The sequence below is a fragment of the Staurois parvus genome, unplaced genomic scaffold (assembly GCF_062004578.1).
Source record: "Staurois parvus isolate SC_StPar_1 unplaced genomic scaffold, SC_StPar_1.0 ptg000921l, whole genome shotgun sequence".
Taxonomy (NCBI): Eukaryota; Metazoa; Chordata; class Amphibia; order Anura; family Ranidae; genus Staurois; species Staurois parvus.
Window position 1 is genome coordinate 91,664 of NW_028318717.1, and position 23,161 is coordinate 114,824.

The 23,161-nt window shown below is 51.9% G+C and overlaps 1 protein-coding gene across 3 annotated transcripts; it reads right to left on the bottom strand.

Annotated features, from left to right (window-relative positions):
* Window positions 1-278: 278 nt before the first annotated feature.
* On the bottom strand, window positions 279-17,255 carry LRRC51 (leucine rich repeat containing 51). Of its 3 annotated transcripts, none has more exons than XM_089656625.1 (6): window positions 16,789-17,255; window positions 11,211-11,304; window positions 8,250-8,337; window positions 5,190-5,395; window positions 3,008-3,156; window positions 279-597 (listed from the first exon to the last, which is right to left on the bottom strand). In XM_089656625.1, exons 3-6 carry the CDS (start codon window positions 8,326-8,328, stop codon window positions 459-461), a joined length of 573 nt encoding a protein of 190 aa, XP_089512751.1. In that variant the 5' UTR covers window positions 8,329-8,337; window positions 11,211-11,304; window positions 16,789-17,255; the 3' UTR covers window positions 279-458. The 3 variants fall into 3 exon arrangements, with proteins under 3 accessions (XP_089512751.1, XP_089512749.1, XP_089512750.1); XM_089656623.1 differs by lacking the exon at window positions 16,789-17,255 and adding an exon at window positions 12,377-12,563; XM_089656624.1 differs by lacking the exon at window positions 16,789-17,255 and adding an exon at window positions 12,221-12,559.
* Window positions 17,256-23,161: the final 5,906 nt, after the last annotated feature.

Genomic DNA, 23,161 nt, shown 5'->3' on the forward strand with positions numbered 1-23,161 from the left:
TCCTTGGTAATCACTGGGCGCCGGCGAGTAATCACCGGCCGGGACCCGGAGATTGAAAGTCGCGGCTGTGAATGGAGGTGCGGGTAGGGTGTGCACGCACCTTGTGTGCCCCCTACCCAGAATTGCAAAATGACGTGTATATATATATATATATGTGATTTTGCGCACCCGTGTCACCCTGTAGCAGTATTTCTGCTATAGGGCGGTAGGGAACTGGTTAATATATATATATATATATATATCAGCTGGGCATAGACAGAAGACACAGACTCCAATCACACAATTCACACCCAACTTTATAGATAAAAGACACCACAAAGGCTGGACGTTCTCTTTAGCTGCACACTGTGTCCCTGTGTCTGCCCCCCCGGGATATAGGAGATCTAAGGAAAGTGCAGAACCTTGTCTCCTGACTCCCCCCGAGGTGATCCGGCCCCTTGTAGGGCGATCTCCAATCATCACTCTCTCTTAGTTCCCCGGACTTTCTTCGGTTTGCCGTTCATTCGGCTCCAGACGTCGGCACTGACTCGATCTTGCTTGGTGACAGCGCTGAAATCGAAGCTCTTGAGCTGCGGGAGGACGGACAGTATGTAGGGCCTGTGGGGGAGCAATGGACATAACAGGAGGTAAAAACCAGGAAATATACAGCGAAGGGCAACTTGGGGGGAAAAACAAAAAAGTTTTCAAAAACAGCACAATGAACAGTTTTTATTTTGTTCTAATAGACGCCAGATCTCTCCAAAAAGAGGACCTGTCATGGCCCATGCTATCAAAATGGACGTTCATCCCTTGTGATACCAATAAAGTTGATTAAAAAAAAAAATTAAAAGGCACAGTTTGAAAAAAACAAAAAAAAAAAACAAAACATTTTTTAACCACTTCCTGTCCGGACGCTTTCCCCCCCTTCCAGTCCGGACGCTTTCCCCCCCTTCCAGTCCGGACGCTTTCCCCCCCTTCCAGTCCGGACGCTTTCCCCCCCCTTCCAGTCCGGACGCTTTCCCCCCCCTTCCTGTCCGGACGCTTTCCCCCCCTTCCAGTCTGGACGCTTTCACCCCCTTCCAGTCCGGACACTTTCCCCCCTTCCAGTCCGGACACTTTCCCTCCTTCCAGTCCAGGCCAATTTTCCGCTTTCAGTGCTATCACACTTTGAATAACAATTGTGCGGTCATGCAACACTGTACCCAGATGAATTTTGTAGCATTTGTTGAGACAGATAAAACTTTTTTTAGTGGTATTTATTCAGCACTGAGATTTTTATTTTTTTGCTATATAAATGAAAAAGACCAAAAATGTTTTTATTAAAAAGTGTTTTTCTTATAAAATTTTGCAAATAAATAATCTTTCTTCATAAATCTCGGCCAAAATGTATTCATCTATCTTTTTGGTAAGAAAAAAAAACCCCACAAATTTATTTAATTTTTTTTATATTATTTATGTGTTTTTTTTTGTTTGTTTTTTACATACTGCCACCCTAGCAGTACAGTGTCACCATGGTGATACTGTACTACTCGTGGGGGGGTGATGAAGATTTTTTTTTTTTTTTTTAACTGATTGCTTTTACAGCCTTTATGGGTGTAAAAGCAATAATTTCTCCTTCCCTCTGGCTGCATTCTTGCAGCCATTGAGAAATACTGTGTGAGCTGTGATTGGTCACAACTTGTCACATGGTACAAGGCTGTTGTGAATGGCCCTGTACCATGTGATCTCTGTGATCATTCACAGATTTCACACATAGTAAGCAATGATGTCAGGAAGTGACAGCTTGCTTACTACTCTGCATGTGATCACTGATTGGCCAATCAGTGATCACATGATCAGGACCTCACACAGCAGTCCCATACTACACCTCTCTGCCAATCCCTCCACTGGCCTCCATTCAGTGTCCTCCACCCCTCTCTGCCAATCCCTCCACTGACCTCCACTCACTGTCCTCCACCCCTCTCGGCAACCCTCCACTGGCCTCCATTCAGTGTCCTCCACCCCTCTCTGCCAATCCCTCCACTGGTCTCCAATCAGTGTCCTCCACCTCTCTCTGCCAATCCCTCCACTGACCTCTGCTCAGTGTCCTCCACCCCCCTCTGCAATCCCTCCACTGACCTCTGCTCAGTGTCCTCCACCCCCCTCTGCAATCCCTCCACTGACCTCTGCTCAGTGTCCTCCACCCCTCTCTAACAATCCCTCCACTGGCCTCCACTCAGTGTCCTCCACCCCTCTCTGCAATCCCTCCACTGGTCTCCATTCAGTGTCCTCCACCCCTCTCTGCCAATCCCTCCACTGGCCTCCACTCAGTGTCCTCCACCCCTCTCTGCAATCCCTCCACTGGCCTCCACTCAGTGTCCTCCACCCCTCTCTGCAATCCCTCCACTGGCCTCCACTCAGTGTCCTCCACCCCTCTCTGCCAATCCCTCCACTGGCCTCCATTCAGTGTCCTCCACCCCTCTCTGCCAATCCCTCCACTGGTCTCCAATCGGTGTCCTCCACCCCTCTCTGCAATCCTTCCACTGGCCTCCACTCGCCCAACAAATACAATTCAAAATACTAACAACGACTTACAAAGCCATCCACAGCTCTGCCCCCAGCTACATCACCAACCTTGTCTCAAACTGCTTTCTTCGATCCTCCCAAGACCTTCTGCTCTCTAGTTCCTGTGTCACCTCCTCCCATGCTTGCCTCTAGGACTTCTCCCATCCTATGGAACTCCCCACCCCAATCTGTCCGGCTATCTCCTAATCTATTCCATAAAAGCCTCTCCTGCTTCTACCTAGTAAACTGCCATTTATTTCCTCCATCAGCTCCCCCCCCCCCCCACAGCTATTACCTTTTGTATCCCTCAACCCTTCCTCCTAGATGGTAAGCTCCCAGGAGCCGGGCCCTCTGTGTCCTCTTGTACCAAATTGTATTGTAACTGTTCATTTTGTACAGCGCTGCGCACACTGTTGGCGCCATATAAAGCCGGTATAATAATAATCGTGTGTCTCAGCCTAATCGTGAACATAGGGGGGCTCACCTGTACCTCCCCTCGGCCTCGATGGGGTTCCCGTGCAGTGTCAGGCTCTTCAGATTGGGCAGGGCGGCGAGTTTATCGACTTCTGTCAGCTGATGAATGCTGTTACCGTGGAGATTCAGTACAGAAAGATGACGGTATGTAGTCAGGACCTGCCCAATGAAAAACCCCCAAAATCACTGCCACAGGGGCCATATAATAATAATAAAAAATATTACACTGAAATTCCATTTTACTGCAATGAAAAAACAAAATCCCTCCAAGTCATCTATATATATATATAAAAGAATGTAAGTGTTCCTGTTGTACAACATTTCTTGCACCAATGTCAGAAAATCCATGGAAGCTGAACGAAATATCACAGTAATTTTCCCAAGAGATGAATTCCTGAATCGTCAGCTCCATCAAGTGGCCAAAATGTGGTATAGGTATTTAAAAAAAAAATTACCACATTGTGGCCACTAGATGGAGCTGAAGATTCGCGAATTCATCTCATAAAAATTACAGTGATATTTCGTGCAGCTTGTAGGGATGCTTCTGACAATTGGGCAACAAAGAGTTTTATAAATACCCCCCCCCGCCTGTCCGTAAACCAAAAATGTCTCACTGTATAAAGTTTTATTAAATTATGAACCCCCTCATGCCTGTATAAAAAAAAAAAATCTCCTATTCACTTACCCTCTGTAAGCTACATTTCCTGTGTTCCCCATGTGAGGGACATTCTTCCCACTGACCCCCAATGTAAGGGACATTCTTCCCACTGACCCCCAATGTAAGGGACATTCTTCCCACTGACCCCCAATGTAAGGGACATTCTTCCCACTGACCACCAATGTAAGGGACATTCTTCCCACTGATCACCAATGTAAGGGACATTCTTCCCACTGACCCCCAATGTAAGGGACATTCTTCCCCCTGACCACCAATGTAAGGGACATTCTTCCCACTGATCACCAATGTAAGGGACATTCTTCCCACTGATCTCCAATGTAAGGGACATTCTTCCCACTGACCACCAATGTAAGGGACATTCTTCCCACTGATCACCAATGTAAGGGACATTCTTCCCACTGATCTCCAATGTAAGGGACATTCTTCCCACTGACCACCAATGTAAGGGACATTCTTCCCACTGACCACCAATGTAAGGGACATTCTTCCCACTGACCCCCAATGTAAGGGACATTCTTCCCACTGATCACCAATGTAAGGGACATTCTTCCCACTGACCACCAATGTAAGGGACATTCTTCCCACTGACCACCAATGTAAGGGACATTCTTCCCACTGACCACCAATGTAAGGGACATTCTTCCCACTGATCACCAATGTAAGGGACATTCTTCCCACTGATCACCAATGTAAGGACATTCTTCCCACTGACCACCAATGTGAGGGACATTCTTCCCACTGATCCGCATTGTAAGGGACATTCTTCCCACTGACCCGCAATGTAAGGGACATTCTTCCCACTGACCCCCAATGTAAGGGACATTCTTCCCACTGACCAATGTAAGGGACATTCTTCCCACTGATCACCAATGTGAGGGACATTCTTCTCACTGACCACCAATGTAAGGGACATTCTTCCCACTGATCACCAATGTAAGGGACATTCTTCCCACTGACACCAATGTAAGGGACATTCTTCCCACTGACCACCAATGTAAGGGACATTCTTCCCACTGACCACCAATGTAAGGGACATTCTTCCCACTGACACCCAATGTAAGGGACATTCTTCCCACTGACCCCCCAATGTAAGGAGCATTCTTCCCACTGATCACCAATGTAAGGGACATTCTTCCCACTGACCCCCAATGTAAGGGACATTCTTCCCACTGACCCCCAATGTAAGGGACATTCTTCCCACTGACCACCAATGTGAGGGACATTCTTCCCACTGACCACCAATGTGAGGGACATTCTTCCCACTGACCACCAATGTGAGGAACATTCTTCCCACTGACCCCCAATGTGAGGGACTTTCTTCCCACTGACCCCCAATGTGAGGGACATTCTTCCCACTGACCCCCAATGTGAGGGACATTCTTCCCACTGACCACCATTTATGGGGTTCTGGAATTCTTACACATAATGGTAGTCTCCGGGTAGAGAACAAGACATGCTCAGACAGCGCCACAAGGAGGAAGACACAATTGTGGACAGTAGGGGGCGCACTTACTGGGTCGATGTTGGGGAGGTCATTGAAGGAGAGGTCTATCCAGCAGAGGTGGGAAGGGTCGCTCAGCAGGTTGCTCACCACCTCCTTGAACCCGCGGAGGTCGGTCAGGGTGTTGTTGTTAAGCCTCAGCGCCTGGCTGTGCAGCTTTCCGTCTTCTCCACGTTTTGTGGGCCTCAGGCCCTCTCGGGGATATTCCTGTAGGACATCTGTAGGGGGCAGTACAGAGGGTGAGAATAGATCGTCCAAACTGTGGGCCATCTGCAACAAGGCCTGGACTTCAGGGATCCCAATTTCTATAGAAGATCACAGATCTGCCCTTCCCCTGATCCCTCTACACTGTCCATCTTCTCCCCTCCTCACCCTTTACCTCCTCCCCCGTCTCTGCACCTCACCTGAACCATGCATGGAGAGGGCCTGCACCAACTTGCATCCCCCTCCCTGCACCCCACCTGAACCATGCATGGAGAGGGCCTGCACCAACTCCAACCCCGTCCCTGCACCCCTCCTGAACCATGCATGGAGAGGGCCTTTACCAACTCCACCCCCGTCCCTGCACCCCACCCACCTGGACCATGCATGGAGAGGGCCTTCACCAACTCCACCCCCGTCCCTGCACCCCACCTGAACCATGCATGGAGAGGGCCTTCACCAACTCCACCCCCGTCCCTGCACCCCACCTGGACCATGCATGGAGAGGGCCTTCACCAACTCCACCCCCGTCCCTGCACCCCACCTGGACCATGCATGGAGAGGGCCTTCACCAACTCCACCCCCGTCCCTGCACCCCACCTGAACCATGCATGGAGAGGGCCTGCACCAACTTGCATCCCCCTCCCTGCACCCCTCCTGAACCATGCATGGAGAGGGCCTTCACCAACTCCACCCCCCTCCCTGCACCCCACCTGAACCATGCATGGAGAGGGCCTTCACCAACTCCACCCCCGTCTCTGCACCCCACCTGAACCATGCATGGAGAGGGCCTGCACCAACTCCACCCTCGTCTCTGCACCTCATCTGAACTATGCATGGAGAGGACCTTCACCAACTCCACCCCCGTCCCTGCACCCCAACTGAACCATGCATGGAGAGGGCCTTCACCAACTCCACCCCCCTCCCTGCACCCCACCTGAACCATGCATGGAGAGGGCCTTCACCAACTCCACCCCCGTCCCTGCACCCCGCCTGACCCATGCATGGAGTGGGCCTGCACCAACTCGCACCCCGCCTGACCCATGCATAGAGTGGGCCTGCACCAACTCCCACCCCCGTTTCCGCAACCCGTCTGAACCATGCATAGAGTGGGCCTGCACCAACTCCACCCCCTCCCAGCACCCCATCTGAATCATACATGGAGTGGGCCTGCACCAACTCTCACCCCTGTCCCTGCACTCCACCTGAACCATGCATGGAGTGGGCCTGCTCCAACTCCCATTCCCCTCCCTGCACCCCGCATGACCCATGCATGGAGTGGGCCTGCACCAACTCACCAACTCGCACCCCCCTCCCTGCACCCCGCCTGAATCATACATGGAGTGGGCCTTCACCAACTCGCACCCCCCTCCCTGCACCCCGCCTGAACCATGCATGCACCAACTCCCCCCGTTCCTGCACCCACCTGATCATGCATCAAGTGGGCCTGCACCAACTCCACCCCCTCCCAGCACCCCATCTGAATCATACATGGAGAGGGCCTGTGGGGTTTGTCTGGTATCAGAACCCGACCCAAAGCCCAGTCCATAATGTCTCCTACTGATAACGTCTCCAGTCCCTCTGATTCCTGACCCTGAACTCCTCCACTGGGAACGTTCCTTCAAGGAAGCCTGAGCTAACAGTGGGTGGCCATTGGAGAAATGCTTACCTGGCTGTCCTTGGCTTCAGTCATTTCTGTGTGAATGACCCGGACAAACGTCTGCAGCTGAGCCAAGGGGATGTGCATGACAGCCAGGCAACCAGCATTTACAGCCGAGGTCACCGATGGAAGCCTCTGTGCTTCTATTACAGATCTTCTGTTATTTATTGCAGGTTATGTTTACAGACTGATGGGACTGTGGGGGGGGGGGGGGGGGGACATTAGAGTGTCAGCTCCTCTGTACAGAGTCTGATGTGACTGTGGGGGGACATTAGAGTGTCAGCTCCTCTGTACAGAGTCTGATGTGACTGTGGGGGAGGGGACATTAGAGTGTCACCTCCTCTGGTGCAGAAAATGATGTGACTGTGGGGGAGGGGGCATTAGAGTGTAAGCTCCTCTGGTACAGAGACTGATGGGACTGTGGGGGAGGGGACATTAGAGCGTAAGCTCCTCTGGTACAGAGGCTGATGTGACTGGGGGGAGGGGACATTAGAGTGTAAGCTCCTCTGGTACAGAGACTGATGGGACTGCGGGGGAGGGGACATTAGAGCGTAAGCTCCTCTGGTACAGAGACTGATGTGACTGTGGGGGAGGGGACATTAGAGCGTAAGCTCCTCTGGTACAGAGACTGATGTCAGTGGGGGAGGGGACATTAGAGCGTAAGCTCCTCTGGTACAGAGACTGATGTCAGTGGGGGAGGGGACATTAGAGTGTAAGCTCCTCTGGTACAGAGACTGATGTCAGTGGGGGAGGGGACATTAGAGTGTAAGCTCCTCTGGTACAGAGACTGATGTGACTGTGGGGGAGGGGACATTAGAGTGTAAGCTCCTCTGGTACAGAGACTGATGTCAGTGGGGGAGGGGACATTAGAGTGTAAGCTCCTCTGGTACAGAGACTGATGTCAGTGGGGGAGGGGACATTAGAGTGTAAGCTCCTCTGGTACAGAGACTGATGTGACTGTGGGGGAGGGGACATTAGAGTGTAAGCTCCTCTGGTACAGAGACTGATGTGACTGTGGGGGAGGGGACATTAGAGCGTAAGCTCCTCTGGTACAGAGACTGATGTGACTGTGGGGGAGGGGACATTAGAGTGTAAGCTCCTCTGGTACAGAGATGATATGTCAGTGGGGGAGGGGACATTAGAGTGTAAGCTCCTCTGGTACAGAGACTGATGTCAGTGGGGTGTAGACCTCAGGTTGTGTCTCCGCTTACCTTCCATGGAGTTGATACATTTGAAGGCGAGGTCTATGGGGGGTCCCATCACACCGTCGTTGTCGATACGTTTGCTCATTTCTAAAACCTGGAGGAAGAGAAAATGATCGAATTTCTAAATTCCTTTTCTTGACGTCCACTGAGGGACGTAGGAAGTGATGACCTTTGTGTTCCATCGCCACCCATAGGAGGATTGGACACTGACCAACAAGAAAACTACAAGTCAGGTGTCATTTGGCCCCATTGTTGGTGTCACTGGGAGGATTGTTCCCTATTGTTGGTGTCACTGGGAGGAATTGTTCCCCATTGTTGGTGTCACTGGGAGGATTGCTCCTCATTGTTGGTGTCACTGGGAGGATTGCGCCCCATTGTTGGTGTCACTGGGAGGATTGCGCCCCATTGTTGGTGTCAGTGGGTGGCTTGCGCCTCATTGTTGGTGTCAGTGGGTGGATTGCGCCTCATTGTTGGTGTCAGTGGGAGGATTAAGCCTCATTGTTGGTGTCAGTGGGAGGATTAAGCCTCATTGTTGGTGTCAGTGGGTGGATTGCGCCTCATTGTTGGTGTCAGTGGGTGGATTGTGCCTCATTGTTGGTGTCACTGGGAGGATTGCGCCCCATTGTTGGTGTCAGTGGGAGGATTGCTCCCCATTGTTGGTGTCAGTGGGTGGATTGTTCCCCATTGTTGGTGTCAGTGGGTGGATTGTGCCCCATTGTTGGTGTCAGTGGGTGGATTGTGCCCCATTGTTGGTGTCAGTGGGAGGATTGAGCCCCATTGTTGGTGTCAGTGGGAGGATTGCTCCCCATTGTTGGTGTCAGTGGGAGGATTGCTCCCCATTGTTGGTGTCAGTGGGTGGATTGTGCCCCATTGTTGGTGTCAGTGGGTGGATTGTGCCCCATTGTTGGTGTCAGTGGGAGGATTGTTCCCCATTGTTGGTGTCAGTGGGAGGATTGTTCCCCATTGTTGGTGTCAGTGGGTGGATTGTGCCCCATTGTTGGTGTCAGTGGGTGGATTGTGCCCCATTGTTGGTGTCAGTGGGAGGATTGTTCCCCATTGTTGGTGTCAGTGGGTGGATTGTTCCCCATTGTTGGTGTCACTGGGAGGATTGCGCCCCATTGTTGGTGTCAGTGGGTGGCTTGCGCCTCATTGTTGGTGTCAGTGGGTGGCTTGCGCCTCATTGTTGGTGTCAGTGGGTGGATTGCGCCTCATTGTTGGTGTCAGTGGGAGGATTAAGCCTCATTGTTGGTGTCAGTGGGTGGATTGCGCCTCATTGTTGGTGTCAGTGGGTGGATTGCGCCTCATTGTTGGTGTCAGTGGGTGGATTGCGCCTCATTGTTGGTGTCAGTGGGTGGATTGCGCCTCATTGTTGGTGTCAGTGGGTGGATTGCGCCTCATTGTTGGTGTCACTGGGAGGATTGCGCCCCATTGTTGGTGTCAGTGGGAGGATTGCTCCCCATTGTTGGTGTCAGTGGGTGGATTGTTCCCCATTGTTGGTGTCAGTGGGTGGATTGTGCCCCATTGTTGGTGTCAGTGGGAGGATTGTTCCCCATTGTTGGTGTCAGTGGGTGGATTGTGCCTCATTGTTGGTGTCAGTGGGAGGATTGCGCCCCATTGTTGGTGTCAGTGGGAGGATTGCTCCCCATTGTTGGTGTCAGTGGGAGGATTGTGCCCCATTGTTGGTGTCAGTGGGTGGATTGTGCCCCATTGTTGGTGTCAGTGGGTGGATTGTGCCCCATTGTTGGTGTCAGTGGGAGGATTGTGCCCCATTGTTGGTGTCAGTGGGAGGATTGCTCCCCATTGTTGGTGTCAGTGGGAGGATTGCTCCCCATTGTTGGTGTCAGTGGGAGGATTGCTCCCCATTGTTGGTGTCAGTGGGAGGATTGCTCCCCATTGTTGGTGTCAGTGGGAGGATTGCTCCCCATTGTTGGTGTCAGTGGGAGGATTGCTCCCCATTGTTGGTGTCAGTGGGAGGATTGAGCTCCATTGTTGGTGTCAGTGGGTGGATTGTTCCCCATTGTTGGTGTTAGTGGGAGGATTGCGCCCCATTGTTGGTGTCAGTGGGAGGATTGCTCCCCATTGTTGGTGTCAGTGGGAGGATTGCTCCCCATTGTTGGTGTCAGTGGGAGGATTGAGCTCCATTGTTGGTGTCAGTGGGTGGATTGTTCCCCATTGTTGGTGTCAGTGGGTGGATTGTTCCCCATTGTTGGTGTTAGTGGGAGGATTGCGCCCCATTGTTGGTGTTAGTGGGAGGATTGCGCCCCATTGTTGGTGTTAGTGGGAGGATTGCGCCCCATTGTTGGTGTCAGTGGGAGGATTGCGCCCCATTGTTGGTGTCAGTGGGAGGATTGCGCCCCATTGTTGGTGTTAGTGGGAGGATTGCGCCCCATTGTTGGTGTTAGTGGGAGGATTGCGCCCCATTGTTGGTGTCAGTGGGAGGATTGCGCCCCATTGTTGGTGTCAGTGGGAGGATTGCGCCCCATCCTCGGGGTGAAGTCCGGTGTGGAGGGCGGATTGTGTCGGTGACACCGCTTTCCCATCAGATTGGGATCGGAATTCATCGATTGGAGGATCCGACTTCCAGCAGGTTTTGTATTCCCGTAGAATTGTATGTAAATATAAAACCCGCCTGAGGCCAACACAAGCCACTGCCAGGTCCTATAGCCGGCCATACACTATACAATCTCCGTACAATCTCCTGTAGATGGACGACAATCATGTACTAGGCCCCGCCCCCGCCCATCCCCCGGCCGGCGCGGTAGGCATTGCACTTCACATCAGATCTAAGGGAGATGGAATATGTGTGTGTGTGCTGAGAGCGAGCTGTCACCGACACCTCCGGGTCTGCTACTGAGGATCGGGAGTCAGGAGTCACCTGACCGCAGCGGTGGCCTGTGATTGGCTCTCAGTGTGTCACTAAAAAAGGCAAAATGTGTGCAATGTGTACAGACATGGAATATCACTCACATAGATGGTGTCGCTGCGCTTGTCAGGAGAAGGGAGATGATTCCGGGTCAGGAGAAATCCTCCAATGTGTGCGACTGACCACGCCGGACTTATCCTGGAAAAGAGAAGACATATTCACCCGGATCCAGGGAGGAGACGTCAGGAATTGTACAGATTTACTGACACGTGTCAGAGCTGCAGGACTGTGCGGGGGTGTGCTGTTCCTTCATCATCAAGGGGTTAAATGTGAGGGAGAGCTGACCACTGCGCACTTACCTCATCGCCACCGCACGCTTACCTCACCACCACCGTACACTTACCTCCACCGTACACTTACCTCACCTCCACCGTACATTTACCTCACCACCACCGTACACTTACCTCACCACCACCGTACACTTACCTCACCTCCACCCTACACTTACCTCACCACCACCGTACACTTACCTCACCGCCACCGTACACTTACCTCACCGCCACCGTACGCTTACCTCACCGCCACCGCACGCTTACCTCACCGCCACCGCACGCTTACCTCACCGCCACCGCACGCTTACCTCACCGCCACCGTACACTTACCTCACCTCCACCGTACACTTACCTCACCTCCACCGTACACTTACCTCACCTCCACCGTACACTTACCTCACCTCCACCGTACACTTACCTCACCTCCACCGTACACTTACCTCACCTCCACCCTACACTTACCTCACCACCACCGTACACTTACCTCACAGCCACCACACGCTTACCTCACCGCCAACGCACGCTTACCTCACCACCGCAGCACGCTTACCTCACCACCGCAGCACGCTTACCTCACCACCGCAGCACGCTTACCTCACCACCATCACAGTCCTTCCAGAGGACGGGGAGCTCTGTACTCGGCACTCTCCGTTCCTCATCCATTCAGCAGAATGTTTGTCATCCCCTCCAATGACCCCACACACCTCTGTAATGGGAGCCCACCCAATCCCACACCAGCCGTGCAGCTCTGACAGTCTCATATTTCAGCTAGGACTGCTCACATGGACACGGCGCTCTCCGTCACCGATCGGCTGATCACTTCCAATCAATAATCACCCCTCATCCATCCATTCAGGACAGGCAAGGGAATGTTATGGGGTTTCCATAGTAACGGCACCGAGCAGTGACACCGGGAGGAGGGGGGAGACACTTCATACCTCCATCCCGGATAATACATCCCCCGAATCCTCTCCGGAGATGTATAAATAATGGGGGGAGTTCTGTACTATTCAGGTGTACATCCATCCCCGGACTCCTCTCCTGAGATCCATCCTAGAGGGGGACGGGGATCCCCCCCCGGCCGGGGAGAGTGTTGGTACGGTCCGGTGCTACCTTGCTAGGCAGTGCTAAGCGCCCATTGGACGGCTGCGAAAGTGAAGGGACTTCCGGTGTAGCGACGACATACACTAGTCTGGCTGCAGAATGGAGCTCCATTCTCGACAGGAAACATGTGACCTCCACTTCCTCTTTTTTGTAATGAACTTTACTGCAATGTAAGCAGAGTCTGCGGAGTGGAGCTCCGCTCAACAGGAAGCACGTGACCTCCATCCACTTTATTCTTTCAGGTCACTACAGGGGATAAAGTTGGAGTGGAGGTCACATGTTTCCTGTCCAGAGTAGAGCTCCACCTCACACCCAGTCTGCAGCCCCACCCCCTTGAAAAGTATACACAGGAAATATGGGACAGGAAACACGTGACCTCCAGTTCCTGGAGTTGTGTGCATTGGCTGTTTAAGACATTAACCCCTCCCATACCGGGCACATTCACCCCCTACCTGCCCAGGACAGTTTTCACGTTTCAGCGCTCACACTTTGACAATTGCGCGGTCATGCAACATTGTACCCAAACTAAAATTTTATCATTTTCTTCACACAACTAGAGCTTTCTTTTTGTGGTATTTAATCACCGCCGGGGTTTTTATTTTTTGCTAAATTAACAAAAAAAGACCAAACATTTTGAAAAAAAAAACACGTTTTTCTTTGTTTCTGTTATAAAAGTTTGCAAATAAATAATTGTTCTTCATAAATTTAGGCCGAGATGTATTCTGCTACATGTCTTTGGTGACAATAACCCAAATTAGGATGTATTATTTATCTGTAGGAAAGTTATAGAGTTCACAAACTATGGGATAGATCTGAAAATTGATCAATCCTGAAGTACTGACAGCCAATCTAATTTCTTGAGGTCCAAGAATGTCAGGACAGGACAGATATCCCCCAAATGTCAGAACGGTACAGATATCCCCCAAATGTCAGGACGGTACAGATATCCCCAAAATGTCAGAACGGTACAGATATCCCCCAAATGTCAGGACGGTACAGATATCCCCCAAATGTCAGGACGGTACAGATATCCCCAAAATGTCAGAACGGTACAGATATCCCCCAAATGTCAGGACGGTACAGATATCCCCCAAATGTCAGGACGGTACAGATATCCCCCAAATGTCAGGACGGTACAGATATCCCCCAAATGTCAGGACGGTACAGATATCCCCCAAATGTCAGGACGGTACAGATATCCCCAAAATGTCAGAACGGTACAGATATCCCCCAAATATCAGGACGGTACAGATATCCCCCAAATGTCAGGACGGTACAGATATCCCCCAAATGTCAGGACGGTACAGATATCCCCCAAATGTCAGGACGGTACAGATATCCCCCCAAATGTCAGGACGGTACAGATATCCCCCCAAATGTCAGGACGGTACAGATATCCCCCCAAATGTCAGGACGGTACAGATATCCCCCCAAATGTCAGGACAGTACAGATATCCCCCAAATGTCAGGACGGTACAGATATCCCCCCAAATGTCAGGACAGTACAGATATCCCCCAAATGTCAGGACAGTACAGATACCCCCCAAATGTCAGGACAGTACAGATATCCCCCAAATGACCCCTTTTTGTAAAGTAGACAGTCTGACGTATCTGGGTGGCTAAATTCAAGTGTATAAATGCACCTTCGATTGAACACCCCTTGAGGGTCAGGGACTGATGTGAATGTACAATATGTATGTAAAGAGCTGCGTAAATTGACAGCGCGATATACGTAGCTATAAAATATAAATAAATAAATATTAATGAGAAAAAAGCTGAAGGGTCACATTCAGAATTTCATCACTACAAAGACTGCAAAAAGTAATTGGGCAGCTAAAATAGACCATGAAAGACACATACAGGAAAAAAGTGAAAAAAATCCCAAATTTTTCAAAAATGTATTTAGGCTTCATGCACACTAGCATTTTTTGTAAGCGCGAAAAAACATGTTGGATATAAATCTGTGGTAATAGCGTTTATTAGTGCCGTTCAGAAGCATTAAGGAGTGTTGGTGTTTTATTTTTATATTGGATTTTTAAAAAAATAACTTTTTAAAAGCCTTTACAGGTCACTATATATTTACACAGATCTAGTGCTAGAAATACTGCCCTGGATCTGACGTTCGCGGTGATACCTCACATGTATGGTGTAATCTCTGTTTACATGCCGACATGGGACTGACGCTTGCGTTCGCACAGGAAGGGGGTCAGGAGTGTTTTTTTTTTATTTTTACACTGTCGCTTTATTTTTTTGTCCCCTTTTTCTTTTTGATCACTTTTATTGTTATCACAGGGAACGTAAATCTCCCCTGTGATAGCAATAGGCAGTGACAGGTCCTCTTTTCTGAGAAATCTGGGGTCTATTAGACTCTAAATCTCTCCTCTGCCCTTAAAGCATGTGACCTCACCAAGATCGGTGTGATCAGATGCTTTCCCAATTTACAAATGGCTCCGTTATTATCCGTCGAAACAGGAGTGATGAAATGCTCGCAGCTTCTGGTCTCTTAGACTATAGAGATGACTGGAGACATTCCGGTCTCTGATCAGCTCTATGGTCAGCCGGTGGAACTGCCGGCTGCATTCCCAGGTTCCCCGGTGAGAAGGTAGAGCTCAAGAAAGTTGTTGAAAGCGGCGGGAGGTGGGGGATGGGGGGGAGGCGTCCCTTCACGCTGCTTGTAAAATCGATCCAGCAGCTAATTGGCCACTAGGATTGCTTTACTATGAAAGCCGACCACCAGCTGAAAAAAAAACGATAGCAGGATGATGGCTGTAGCTGCCGGCACCATCCTGGTATAGCCAAAGTCCAGTGATGTACCAGTACATTGCTGGTCCATGTTGGACATATATGTACCAGCAGAGAACACGGGCATACGATGAATCGGGTCTGTGGACCAATGTGACCGCGATTCATTCTTTTCTGTAATGACCATGTTGAGGGTTCGGCCCAAAAAAGTTTCAAATTCAGAAACCTTGATAGGTGTCCATGGGAATTGTCTGGCAAGAGCTGAATTTGGGTGGCGGCCATGTATAAGTTGCCTTGGCCCACAATCAATTGGTACAAATCTTCCATGAAAAACAGCGGAAGGGCTAAACGCCTGTGCTGGCCGCGAACGGGGCCGATCCTGCTAACTCTGCGTTTTTGGGGACACTATACTAAGGAGGCACTAGTATAGTTCTGCTGGTCCATATACTGATCCATGCAAACACTGTACTAGTAATGGCGGTGATCAGCGACCTATAGCGCGAGTGCGACAGTGTGCGGGCAATCTAACACTAACTGACCCTGACGCTCTCTGATGTCTCTAGTGGCAGGAATGCAGTGATCAGTGACAAATTCTATATACTGACACTGTACAGATGGCACTGGCTGGGTGACGGGGCAATCAAAGGGTTAAATGTGCTAATGTAACCTGTGCGTGTAAAATGTAGTGCTTTTACTCAGTGTGGTGATCTCTCTTCTCTCCCTGGATCGGGGGCTGGGTGGGGGAGGGAGTTTGTGTGCGCATTTCCCCCCCTGAAATAAGTGATGTAGGGGTACATCGTTTTCCCCGGAGCCGCCGCTCACCCGTACATTGCAGGCAGGTGGTCGGCGAGTAGTTAAAAAAAAAATTCTCAATACAGAATTTAATTTTTAAATACTTTTATCAGAGTAGTACGATGTTACCATAGCAACACTGTACTACTCTGGGGGGGGGGTGATCAGGGATTTTTTGTAACACTTTGCAGGAGAAATAAAGAATATTGCTCTTGCGATGCAAAGCTTGCTTTGAACTCTCATGAATGGGTTAAGGTCATGACAGGTCAAAATACTAGTGATCTGTGATTGGCTAGAGCTGATCACATGGTACAGGATGCTGCGACTGGCCCCCGTGTACCATGTGAGAGCTGTGGGCCAATCACAACTCACCAGTAAGAGAAGCAAAGCTGTTATGATCGCATAGCGATCACATGACCACCAGGTCCCATTTACCGGGATCCAAATTCTGCTGTGTCCGCTAGACAAAGTGGTCGCAAGGGGGACCGCTACGTGCCTACAGCGCCCCCCTGTGTTGGTTACAGGAAACACATATCCCACAATGCTTCACTGATTAGACCCGGGGTGTCAAACTCAATTCATTGCCGGCCACATCAGCATTATGGTTGCCCAGTTGTACCTGTAAGACTAGATGTCCAGAGCACCCCACCCCTCCCATTACATCAGATGTCAGGAGCCCTCCCTTACATCACAGTGCATGCACCCCCCTTACCTTGTGCTGCTGCCACAAAGAATCTAGGGGCGGAGCTGGGAAGCAGAAAGTGCAGGGTCTGGAGGAGGACCACAGGGGGGCTGAAGTCATCTGGCGGAGTCTGCTGAATGCTGAGATCAGGGATCACTTCCAATCAATAATCAATCACCTCTCATCCTTCCATTCACATGACAGGCAAGAAAATGTTATGGGGTTTCCATAGCAACGGCACCGAGCAGTGACACCGGGAGGAGGGGGGGACACTTCATACCTCCATCCCGGATAATACATCCCCCGAATCCTCTCCGGAGATGTATAAATAATGGGGGGAGTTCTGTACTATTCAGGTGTACATCCATCCCCGGACTCCTCTCCTGAGATCCATCCTAGAGGGGGACGGGGATCCCCCCGGCCGGGGAGAGTGTTGGTACGGTCCGGTGCTACCTTGCTAGGCAGTGCTAAGCGCCCATTCGACGGCGGGGAAAGTGAAGGGACTTCCGGTGTAGCGACGACATACACTAGTCTGGCTGCAGAATGGAGCTCCATTCTCGACAGGAAACATGTGACCTCCACTTCCTCTTCTTTTGTAATGAACTTTAGGGCAATGTACGTAGAGTCTGCGGAGTGGAGCTCCGCTCAACAGGAAGCACGTGACCTCCATCCACTTTATTCTTTCGTTTCAGGTCACTACAGGGGATAAAGTTGGAGTGGAGGTCACATGTTTCCTGTCCAGAGTAGAGCTCCACCTCACACCCAGTCCGCAGCCACATCCCCTTGAAAAGTATACACAGGAAATATGGGACAGGAAACACGTGACCTCCAGTTCCTGGAGTTGTGTGCATTGGCTGTTTATGACATTAACCCCTCCCAAACCGGGGTAAACCTTTCCTGCCCTGGAAATTTTTCAGGTTTCAGCGCTCTCACACTTTGAATGACAATTGCGCGGTCATACAACATTGTACCCAAACTAAAATTTTATCATTTTCTTCACACAACTAGAGCTTTCTTTTGGTGGTATTTAATCACCGCTGGGGTTTTTATTTTTTGCTAAATTAACAAAAAAAGACCAAAAATTAAAATTAAAAAAAAAATCTGTTAATTGTTCTTCATAAATTTAGGCCGAGATGTATTCTGCTCCATGTCTTTGGTGAAAATAACCCAAATTAGGATGTATTATTTAGTTTGTAGGAAAGTTATAGAGTTCACAAACTATGGTATAGATCTGAATATTGATCAATCCTGAAGTACTGACAGCCAATCTAATTTCTTGAGGTCCAAGAATGTCAGAATAGTACAGATATCCCCCAAATGTCAGAATAGTACAGATATCCCCCAAATGTCAGGACAGGACAGATATCCCCCAAATGTCAGAACAGTACAGATATCCCCCAAATGTCAGGACAGGACAGATATCCCCCAAATAGGACAGGACAGATTTCCCCCAAATGTCCGGACGGTACAGATATCCCCCAAATGTCAGGACAGGACAGATATCCCCCAAATGTCAGGACGGTACACATTTCCCCCAAATGTCCGGACGGTACAGATATCCCCCAAATGTCCGGACGGTACAGATATCCCCCAAATGTCCGGACGGTACAGATATCCCCCAAATGTCAGGACAGTACAGATATCCCCCAAATGTCAGGACAGGACAGATATCCCCAAAATGTCAGGACAGGACAGATATCCCCCAAATGTCAGGACGGTACACATTTCCCCCAAATGTCCGGACGGTACAGATATCCCCCAAATGTCAGGACAGGACAGATATCCCCCAAATGTCAGGACAGTACAGATATCCCCCAAATGTCAGGACAGGACAGATATCCCCCAAATGTCCGGACGGTACAGATATCCCCCAAATGTCAGGACGATACAGATATCCCACAAATGTCAGGACGGTACAGATATCCCACAAATGTCAGGACGGGACAGATATCCCCCAAATGTCAGGACGGTACAGATATCCCCCAAATGTCAGGACGGGACAGATATCCCCCAAATGTCAGGACGGTACAGATATCCCCCAAATGTCAGGACGGTACAGATATCCCCCAAATGTTAGGACGGTACAGATATCCCCCAAATGTCAGGACGGGACAGATATCCCCCAAATGTCAGGACGGTACAGATATCCCCCAAATGTCAGAACAGTACAGATATCCCCCAAATGTCAGGACGGTACAGATATCCCAAAAATGACCCCTTTTTGCAGAGTAGACAGTCCGACGTACTTCATAAGAGGCATGGCGAGTTTTTTGAAGTTGTATTTTTTTGTCATAATTTTTCGGATAGTGAAAAAATAAAAAAAAAATATTTTCACTATTTTTTTGTTTTTTACATATTGTCACCAGTGCAGTACAGCGTCATCATATAACTGGCATGGCGGTGATCAGGGACACTGACTGGTGACAATATGAAAAAAAAAATAAAAAATTTTATATATATATTTTGTAATTTTTTTAATTATTTTTTAAAGATTTTTTTTTTACATATTTCACTATGACCAAAGTAATACAATGTTACCATAGTAACATTGTACTACTTTGGGGAAGTGATCAGTATTTTTTTTTTTTACACAATTTGCTTATAGCAAAGAATTACTTTGCTATAAGCAAGCATTTACCTGAATGACATCGATTCATTCAGGGCTTTTTTTTTTTTGTGCTTAGCTGTGATTTGGCCACAGCTAATCACATGACATGTGCATGTGACCTGCTGTGACCATTCACAGCTAGGCAGTAGTATACAATGGATGGCATGAATGAAGCCATCCATTGTATACAACTGTCATGTGACCTGCTGTGATTGGTCACAGCAGATCACATGGTACCGGCAACGGGCCGGTACTCAGATCTGTCATCGGCCGTGCCATCGGCTCTGCAGGAGCGCAATCTGCGGATGTGCTGGAGGACGCCATATGGCGTCCACCCGGAACGCTGATGACATTTGCCACCCGCCATTCGGCCATAGGGCGGGAAATGGTTAATATAGCCCCTACGTCCCTGAAACCATTTTTAGGATGCTGCATCTCCCTCTAACTTTGCCATTTGTACCAATATGTACCATGACAGATGGGTCCTCCCCAGCCCCACCCAACAATCTCTCCATCAATGCGTCAATCCCGAGCACCCAGTAAACAACATGCTGTTAGGCAATCATAGTCTGGGATCTACCAACTCAGGACTGGCCTCTCAACTGCTTTTCTCTCTACCCCGTCTTCTGTCACCCAACTATCCTTCTCTGGTGCCGGCACCTCCACCCTCCTCTATACTGGCCTCTGCCAGCACCTGATGGGTACGGCCCAAACTACCTTTCAGGTTGATGATGCTTCTCAGTGTTGCCAGCAAATACAAAAATGTGTACAAAGTACTCAATATATATATATATATAGTGCTCCTCTGGGGTGTGTGAGATGAACTAGTCCATAGTGGAAGCAGGAATTAGGAGGAAGGATGGAAGGGGAGGGGAGATGATCAAGGTGTGCTTCATCCCCTGCAACCCCTGTAGTGCCTCTGGGTAGGATCACCTCAAGAAGTAGAAGAGAAGAGAAAAGAAGAGAAGGGCACTGAGAGTAATACAAACCAATATACCTTTATTTCCCCCCCTTCCAGTCCGGACGCTTTCCCCCCCTTCCAGTCCGGACGCTTTCCCCCCTTCCAGTCCGGACACTTCCCCCCCCTTCCAGTCCGGACGCTTTCCCCCTCTTCCCCCCTTCCAGTCCGGACACTTTCCCCCCCTTCCAGTCCGGACGCTTTCCCCCCCTTCCAGTCCGGACGCTTTCCCCCCGCTTCCAGTCCGGACGCTTTCCCCCCCTTCCAGTCCGGACACTTTCCCCCCCTTCCAGTCCGGACGCTTCCCCCCCCTTCCAGTCCGGACGCTTTCCCCCCCTTCCCCCCTTCCAGTCCGGACACTTTCCCCCCCTTCCTGTCCGGACACTTTCCCCCCCTTCCAGTCTGGACGCTTTCCCCCCCTTCCAGTCCGGACACTTTCCCCCCCTTCCAGTCCGGACACTTTCCCCCCCTTCCAGTCCGGACACTTTCACCCCCTTCCAGTCCGGACACTTTCACCCCCTTCCTGTCCAGACACTTTCACCCCCTTCCAGTCCGGACACTTTCACCCCCTTCCAGTCCGGACACTTTCACCCCCTTCCTGTCCAGACACTTTCCCCCTCTTCCAGTCCGGACGCTCTCCCCCCCTTCCAGTCCGGACGCTCTCCCCCCCCTTCCAGTCCGGACGCTTTCCCCCCCCTTCCAGTCCGGACGCTTCCCCCCCTTCCAGTCCGGACGCTTTCCCCCCCCTTCCAGTCCGGACGCTTTCCCCCCCCTTCCAGTCCGGACGCTTCCCCCCCTTCCAGTCCTGACGCTTTCACCCCCTTCCTGTCCGGACGCTTTCCCCCCCTTCCAGTCCGGACGCTTTCACCCCCTTCCAGTCCGGACACTTTCCCCCCCTTCCTGTCCGGACACTTTCCCCCCCTTCCAGTCCGGACGCTTTCCCCCCCTTCCAGTCCGGACGCTTTCCCCCCCTTCCAGTCCGGACGCTTTCCCCCCCTTCCTGTCCGGACGCTTTCCCCCCCTTCCAGTCCGGACGCTTTCACCCCCTTCCAGTCCGGACACTTTCCCCCCCTTCCAGTCCGGACACTTTCCCCCCCTTCCTGTCCGGACACTTTCCCCCCCTTCCAGTCCGGACGCTTTCCCCCCTTCCAGTCCGGACGCTTTCCCCCCCTTCCAGTCCGGACGCTTTCCCCCCCTTCCTGTCCGGACGCTTTCACCCCCTTCCAGTCCGGACGCTTTCCCCCCCTTCCAGTCCGGACGCTCTCCCCCACTTCCAGTCCGGACGCTCTCCCCCCCTTCCAGTCCGGACGCTTTCCCCCCCTTCCAGTCCAGACGCTTTCCCCCCCTTCCCCCCTTCCTGTCCGGACACTTTCCCCCCCTTCCAGTCCGGACACTTTCACCCCCTTCCAGTCCGGACGCTTTCCCCCTCTTCCAGTCCGGACGCTCTCCCCCCCTTCCAGTCCGGACGCTCTCCCCCCTTCCAGTCCGGACGCTCTCCCCCCCTTCCAGTCCGGACGCTTTCCCCCCCCTTCCAGTCCGGACGCTTTCCCCCCCCTTCCAGTCCGGACGCTTTCCCCCCCCTTCCAGTCCGGACGCTTTCACCCCCTTCCAGTCCGGACGCTTTCCCCCCCTTCCAGTCCGGACGCTTCCCCCCCCATTCCTGTCCGGACGCTTTCCCCCCCTTCCAGTCCGGACGCTTTCACCCCCTTCCAGTCCGGACGCTTTCCCCCCCTTCCAGTCCGGACGCTCTCCCCCCCTTCCAGTCCGGACGCTCTCCCCCCCTTCCAGTCCGGACGCTCTCCCCCCCTTCCAGTCCGGACGCTTTCCCCCCCTTCCAGTCCGGACGCTTCCCCCCCCTTCCAGTCCGGACGCTTTCCCCCCCTTCCAGTCCGGACGCTTCCCCCCCCTTCCAGTCCGGACGCTTTCCCCCCCTTCCAGTCCGGACGCTTTCCCCCCCTTCCAGTCCGGACGCTTCCCCCCCTTCCAGTCCGGACGCTTTCCCCCCCTTCCAGTCCGGACGCTTCCCCCCCCTTCCAGTCCGGACGCTCTCCCCCCCTTCCAGTCCGGACGCTCTCCCCCCCTTCCAGTCCGGACGCTTTCCCCCCCTTCCAGTCCGGACGCTCTCCCCCCCTTCCAGTCCGGACGCTCTCCCCCCCTTCCAGTCCGGACGCTCTCCCCCCTTCCAGTCCGGACGCTCTCCCCCCCTTCCAGTCCGGACGCTCTCCCCCCCTTCCAGTCCGGACGCTCTCCCCACCTTCCAGTCCGGACGCTTTCCCCCCCTTCCAGTCCGGACGCTTTCCCCCCCTTCCAGTCCGGACGCTTTCCCCCCCTTCCAGTCCGGACGCTTTCCCCCCCTTCCAGTCCGGACGCTTTCCCCCCCTTCCAGTCCGGACGCTTTCCCCCCCTTCCAGTCCGGACGCTTCCCCCCCCCTTCCAGTCCGGACGCTTTCCCCCCCCTTCCAGTCCGGACGCTTCCCCCCCCCTTCCAGTCCGGACGCTTTCCCCCCCCTTCCAGTCCGGACGCTTTCCCCCCCCTTCCAGTCCGGACGCTCTCCCCCCCTTCCAGTCCGGACGCTTTCCCCCCCTTCCAGTCCGGACGCTTTCCCCCCCTTCCAGTCCGGACGCTTTCCCCCCCTTCCAGTCCGGACGCTTTCCCCCCCTTCCAGTCCGGACGCTTTCCCCCCCTTCCAGTCCGGACGCTTTCCCCCCCTTCCAGTCCGGACGCTTTCCCCCCCTTCCAGTCCGGACGCTTTCCCCCCCTTCCAGTCCGGACGCTTTCACCCCCTTCCAGTCCGGACGCTTTCCCCCCCTTCCAGTCCGGACGCTCTCCCCCCCTT